The sequence below is a fragment of the Phoenix dactylifera genome, unplaced genomic scaffold (genome assembly GCF_009389715.1).
Source record: "Phoenix dactylifera cultivar Barhee BC4 unplaced genomic scaffold, palm_55x_up_171113_PBpolish2nd_filt_p 000202F, whole genome shotgun sequence".
NCBI classification, from domain to species: domain Eukaryota; kingdom Viridiplantae; phylum Streptophyta; class Magnoliopsida; order Arecales; family Arecaceae; genus Phoenix; species Phoenix dactylifera.
Window position 1 is genome coordinate 256,390 of NW_024067721.1, and position 7,072 is coordinate 263,461.

General features: G+C 40.4%; 1 protein-coding gene across 1 annotated transcript in view; it reads left to right on the forward strand.

The window, feature by feature from the left end:
- Positions 1-4,382, forward strand: part of LOC103699922 (ent-copalyl diphosphate synthase 1, chloroplastic-like) — a 41,267-nt gene extending 36,885 nt beyond the window's left edge. The window contains exons 10-15 of the mRNA XM_039117289.1: positions 1,280-1,395; positions 1,480-1,578; positions 1,669-1,917; positions 2,806-2,944; positions 3,067-3,276; positions 3,958-4,382. Coding sequence (XP_038973217.1) covers positions 1,280-1,395; positions 1,480-1,578; positions 1,669-1,917; positions 2,806-2,944; positions 3,067-3,276; positions 3,958-4,191 — 1,047 coding nt within the window. The 3' untranslated portion in view covers positions 4,192-4,382. The remainder of the gene's footprint in view (positions 1-1,279; positions 1,396-1,479; positions 1,579-1,668; positions 1,918-2,805; positions 2,945-3,066; positions 3,277-3,957) is intronic.
- Positions 4,383-7,072: the final 2,690 nt, after the last annotated feature.

Here is a 7,072-nt window from a genome sequence, read left to right on the forward strand (position 1 = left end):
AGACCTCATTCATTGGATTCGCCTTAGGCCTCCAAATGTATTGGGCCGCCCCTGGCTGTGCTCCTGAAGCCTCCGCCGCCTGTAGCCGAAGCGCAGAGAGGAAGAAGAGAGCGCAAGCCTTCCGATCCAGATGGGGAAGACTCATGGTATGAGAGCTGCTCGCAGAGGCGGACCGCAAACGGAAGACAGAGGGGCACGAGGCGTTGCGAGACCGGGCTTTTCCCTCGTCTCGGGAGCCACCGGAAACAGAGAAAACCCCCATGGGAACAGGAGGGCCGCGGGAAGAGAAGACAACCACGTGAGCAACCGCGGGAAGAACAGGACACCACCTTTTTTTTTTTTTCTTTTGTTTTCGGCTTAGGAATAGTGCCTTAGAAGAGAGGACACACAACCCAAACCCCTAATTTCTCCGCGCAAAAGCCTCTCACTGATTTTTCTTTTTTTTTCTTTTTTTTTTCCTCGGCTTGAGAGAGAAAACACACCCAAATAAAACCCCTCGACGCATGTGAAGTGTTAGGAGAAGTTGACGGCCACGACACACATGTGGGGCTGACGTGCGGGAGCGCAGGCGCTCGGAGACGGAGACTTCGCTTGACCACAAAATTTTTAAAGATAGCCGATTTGAGGCTTTAAACTCTGATACCATGCTGAAAAAAAAAAAAAAGAAAAAAAGTTATATTTTTATATATATATTACAATGTACAAGAGGAACCTTTATATAATACTAGAAGGCAGACGAAGTTTAGTAAGATTTATTAAGTTTGGCACAATCAATCGCAAATCAATTAAGATGAAGTTTGGTAAGACCGATTAAGTTTGGCACGATCAATCACAAATCAATCAATGGTCCTATAATAATTCTAACAGAGTTTGTCTCCACATTTCTATTTTTATAACTATTTTTATTTTTGTTACATTGTCCTGTTCTAACCTAATCTCTATTAGCTGATGTAATTTTTTTTTTTATTCCGCTGTAAAAAGTGGGTGACCTCTTTTTTTCGTTTGCAGAGTTGAAAAATTCTTTTCTCGGTTCTTTGCTGTAGTGATTTTATCCTTTTTTTTTTTTTTTTTTTTTTTTTTTTTTTTCTTTTTAGAAGTACCGGATCATAGGAGCCGGTCTTTCAGTAGAATAGTCGGCCAGTCTCCCCATTTTATCCTTGGAAATTCCTAGATTGGGACCGGATCTTTCAGGAGAATAGTTGACTACTCCATATTTGTGTCATTAATTAAGAGATGGGTGTAGTTGCTTACTGGTGTCAGAATCCATTAACTCGCGCAGGTGGGGTATGCACTGGACTTTCCCTGGTACGCCAGCCTACCACGCATAGAGACGAGGTTGTACATCGAGCATTACGGAGGTGCAGATGTCGTTTGGATTGGCAAGACCCTCTACAGGTAAGGAAAAAAAAGCGACTTACAGAATTGGCTACTTATCACTGCTTGAAACCTGATGGCTCATACGGGTGATGGTGGTTGCAGGATGCCACGCGTGAACAACGATGTGTATCTGGAGCTTGCCAAGTCCGACTTCAACCGATGCCAGGCACTCCATCAGGTGGAGTGGGAAGGCCTTCAGAAGTGAGTAAAATTTTATTTTCCTTTTAATTACAGGACGAGAATACTATTAGTCATGTCTCATGCGGGGAGATAATGTATGAATGGGTTCAGGTGGTGCGAGGAGAGCGGCCTGGCGAAGCATGGGGTGCGAGCGGGCGGCGCGCTCACGGCCTATTTTCTGGCAGCAGCGTGCATATTCGAACCGGACCGGGCGGCGGAGAGGCTGGCATGGGCTCGGACCGCCATCGTCGCCGACGCCATCTCTTCGTACTTCCGCAACGAGTCGTGTTCAGTTGAAATGAGGCAGGCCTTCATCCACGACTTCCTCGATGGAGGACGCAACGACCAAAGCACTACCAGGTATGATGCAGTACCATAGTGCCGTGGGAAAAAGAGCAGCGTTGCTTTGAGAGAGAGAGAACAAAGATCCATTCGGTACAAATCGTCTTTGGCACTCTTGGGAGCTCTACTTATAATTTACATGCGTCACTGGAGATGAAAAAAAATACCTAGCCCCGTTTGGCAAGCTACCGGCGATAATATATATATAATATAATATAATATATATATATATATATATTAATACATAAATATATAATATAGTATAATATTATTATAATATAATATAATATTATTATAATATAGTAATATAATATTGTATACTATACCATGATAATATAACATAATTTAATATTATATAACATAATATATTAATGTATTATGATATAATGTAATATAATATTATATTTATAGTATAATACAATAATAAAGATACAAAATACTATAATTATTATTATTATATATTAATATTACTATTTTCTATAATTATTATATTTTATTATTAAAGTTTCTCCAAAAATCTATTTTAGCTTTCTCACAAAGCTAAAACAGCTTTCCGATTATTTTACCAAACACCCTTATTCCATCTAAAAGTGCTTTCTGGCCCTCCAAAAGCTATGCCAAATGGGACTTTAATAGTCAATTCATGCAAAGCCGACTTGTGTATGAAGTTGTGTTTCCCTTGTATTTCCCGTTTGAAGTGACATTTTTTTTGGATTTCTCTAGTGACAATCAAGATAAAAACAGGCATGTTCTCACATCCCTCACTTGCACTATTTCACATTTGGTTTCTAACAAAATCAAGAAAAATAAAATGGGGGAGTGAAACTATGTATATTATTTTTTCTTAATAGCTAGGTGCATGGCACATGCCAAACACCAGTATAATTACAATTATAATGGATGCAGGTTGGGATGGAAGAGGAGCGGACTAGAAAGCCAAGAAGAGGTGGTGGGCCCAATACTCTTGCAGTTGCACGACCGCATCGCGTCTGACGCGCTATCGGCTAACCAAGGAAACCACGTCGTTCACCACTTGAGAGAAGCCGTGAGCATTCCTTTTTCTTTCTTAAAATAAAAACCTTCATACGTGCCATCAAAGCCAACAATGGAGGATCTGACTTCGGATCGCTTCTCTTTTTTTTTTGGCTGTCTGTTGTCTTCTGGCAGTGGGCTGAGTGGCTGCTGACGTGGAAGCACAAGAACGAGGGAACACACGTGCGGGAGGAGACCGGGTTGCTGTTGGTCCGCACTGTGGAGATCTGCGCTAGCCAGTCCAGTTCGGTCGAGCCAGCGATGGCTGGCTCGGAGTTCGACTGGCTGGCCAGGCTCACCTCCTCCGTCTGTCGCCGGCTCCAACACCGCATGCTACTTCAGCAGGTAGGCTTCATCATTATGCCTTCCGTAAGCTGCCCATCCTATATGTTGTCTGCTTTTTTTCTCCCTTCTTTATCATCTCATGCTACAAATTAAAAGGTTTAGTTCAACTTAAATTGTTTATGCTTTAATTGATGATGGATGACCAAATAAGGTGAGACATAATGCAATACAGGGCTTTATCTATCTCGTGATGCAAACTAGGGAGGGATTATAGTTCAATTGTACATCATCTGTGCACTGTTTAATGAAGATGATCAAGCAAGACGATACATATAATGCAAGTGGGTGCACGTCTATTTAATCATCCATCGTAAATAAGCTCATACTCCTTACCCACCTACTCTTTCAAACTAGAGATGTTTGAGGTGGGACCAATGTCAACAGGCTAAGCCTTCACTTGAACTCCTTTGATTTCCCTTTGGGATGATTGATCCTTCATTAGATTAACTTCAGTTGCTCAACATTCTTGGTTTCTCCCATGGTGTGGTTAGCCCACACAAATCTTTTTTACGAAGGAGATTAGCCCTCAATCTTTTGGTATCTGGTAATCAGTGTATGCATTTGGAATACTTACAAGGGCTTTAAGTTTGAGGTGTCATTTGGAAACAGTGTTGTTCGTTGTTTTGCATGATTCTTTCAGTAAGTTGTGAGTTGACAAGGATTTTATACCCATCTGACCAGGGCACCCCAAAGAACTTAGCTACATCCGAGGAGGACAAGACAATAGAAGCAGAAATGCAAGAGTTAGCACAATGCGTGCTTCAGAGATCTCCTAGCCTCAGCAGCCAAACCAAGCAGACGTTCCTTACCGTCGCAAAAAGTTTCTACTATGCTGCCCACTGCCCATCTGCTGCTCTCAACCATCACATCTCCAAGGTTCTCTTCGAGCCTGTAGCTCAATCTGGCTGCAAGTAAGATCAAGTTCAGTTCATCAGGATGTAAAGAAGTCGTTGTTATCAATGTTCTATCACAACAAAATTCGTGTACGCGCTGAATTACAGCTAGTAGAGACATTTCATCCTTTAAAATGGTATTAAACATGTAATTTCTATGAGAAAGATAACAACTTTTCGTAGATGGATATGATCAAAAATTTTTATTGAGAACAGTCTTGCCTCCCCTCCCCCTTCCCTAGAGTAAAATCTAGGTTTCACCCATGAATTCAAACCTTATTCTTGGCTTGTACGATACAAGGCAGTACAGCCGATATAGGTCACCATTTGAATCCTAGGACTGATAATGTAAGACATTGGCAATGGTTAACTAGGGTGTGCATTCTTTAGCCATGTACTACATGTTAACCGAATAATAGTGAAAAAATTTCAAGAGTTAGCTAAAGTTAGAGAACAAATAAGAAGCAACGTGGTGCATGGTATCAAATTATAGTAGTATAGAGACAAAAGCTCTTGCATCGAATGTACCAAAAGGTTAATCCCATAAAAGGAAACAAAATGATTTGCTTGGACATGTTGAGACAATTACCGCAAACCACATAATGTGGATACGATATTGCAAAAAGGAGTCAATATCAAAAGATTATGAGAAGTCGAAAGGACAAAAAAATAAAAAAAATTAGCGACATACACACACACACACACACACACACATATATATATATATATATATATATATATATATATATATATATATATATTATATATATATATATATATATATATATAGACACATACATATATATAGATAAGTAATGCAGGATGAATTGGGTATGTTTATGTCTCTGTGTGTAGATTATTGGTTTGCTGACTAGATCTCCACCCGCACAGACTCGAACAAGTAGGAAGGCAAACTCAACCCGTCTTCATTGAGATCAGTTGTTGGCCCAATAATTTTGGGGAAATAACTTTGCGGGTTAGAAGAAACTTGACTTGGAACTAGATTTTTTGGATGTATTTGGTTGGATGGCAACTTTTTTATGCATGTTTAGCTGCCAAAGGATTTGAATCAAACAATTTTTCATCCATGTCACTATCTTGTTTCTCCCTCTTTCCTTCTTAATATTCCAGCTTCTATCTCATGTGACTTTTGTAACGTTGTCCATGAAATTGCAATACGACAAAAGCAAAAAAAAAGAAAAAGAAACATATTTACACTGTTCATCCTAGAAGATAATCCAATTCGTCTAACATGGAACTTCTCCAAAGCAGTTCCCTGCCTGCACTTTTTCCAAAAACCACAAATTATTCATCCAATTTCTTCCAACACAATCATCTAATGCAAGCTTCAAGAAGCATTCCCCTCCAAAACATTTCCCAATCAGATATTACCAGCATGGTAACATGGCATAAAAATGGTCAAAATAAAGAATGAAGAGGTTGCTAATGCACCTTACCCTAAATTCCCTCCAACCCCTTATCCACATCCATCCCTCTGAAAAAGAAAGCCAAAGGGAAAAAAAGGTTTCGAGTTAACCCATCAAACTTGCCAAATACAGGTGGCATCACATGGCCTTTTTTTAATACAAGCATAACATGGCTTTTAATGATAATTTTGGCCTCAATCTCCTGAACCTCAAATTTAAGACCTTAATGCATGGTTTTTAATGACCCAACGAATCTTCTCGAGACTCTGTTTGCATGAGAAATTATCGGTTAGACCATGTCCACCAGCTGAGCGATGGACCAGTCTAACCAGAAAGCAAGATGCATAATCATGGACAAAGAAGAAAGAGGAAGAAAAAAACAGAAGCTGAAGAAAAAATTATTGGTTAAACCAGGGCCAACACTGAGCTAGTGATCCTATCCAACTATAAACAAACATGGTGAAATATGAAGACGGAAAAAAATGAAGGAAAAAAAATTCTTCATTGCAATAGCATCATTGGTCTTGTCGCAGATGTCAAGCATGAATGCTTGGCCGACCTCTCGCTGCTCGGACTCATCGTTGCGCATCAGTGGAGACGTCTCACGTTCTGCTAAGAGAAAACTGCTTTCTGCCTTTCTTCTGTAGGAGACGACTCATGCTTCGAGGAGTCGACTCGCACTCTGGCACTTTCAACCTTATTTCAGTCTTTCGGCTGGAGATGTCTCGTCTCAGCAAGGAGTCGACTCGGGAGCATGCCAATTGAACCTCTTTGTACTAGAAACGTCTCGTGACTTGTGGGAGACGTCTCGTGGACTATCCATTTGTAAAATATAGTTCAACACTTCTCCCTACTTAACTCAAAACCTCTAAAATCTTTTCTAATAAATTTATCATTATATTTTGTGATGAGAGCACAAAAGTGCGACCTACATATCACTAAAATTAGTGTTATTGCTAACCGATAATAATAAATTCACTAGATTAATATTATATTTGGGTTTGACACAGATTATCATAAATTAGAGATGAAATGTATATTGAGTACAAATTTGACTTCAGAAGGATCCCTTCCCAGATCTGACCCGGTTGAAGATCGAGTCGGGTCCGAGTCGGGGTCGGGTCCGAATCGGGTCCAATTTATTTGTGCTTTTGGGAAAGAATTTTGGGCAAATCTAATTTGACCATATCATAACTATGAGGTGCTGGGTGACCCATGACTTGAAAGACTTGCAATTGACCTCCAGTCAGAACAGATGACCCATGACGAACTAAGTCCGTCCGTCTGCAAGCCAAATTTCATATCACACTATTTTTTCTCTATATGACTAATTGGACGGAACTTGGTGTCTCCCAGCTTCCCTCTCAGGAGGGCAAAGAAAGTCCCAGACCTTCTTCCAAAATCCAATTCCATTGCAGAAACTGGCACATGACCTCAGCAGCCGTCCACGAAGCTTGTGCCCGTGATCAACGTCCC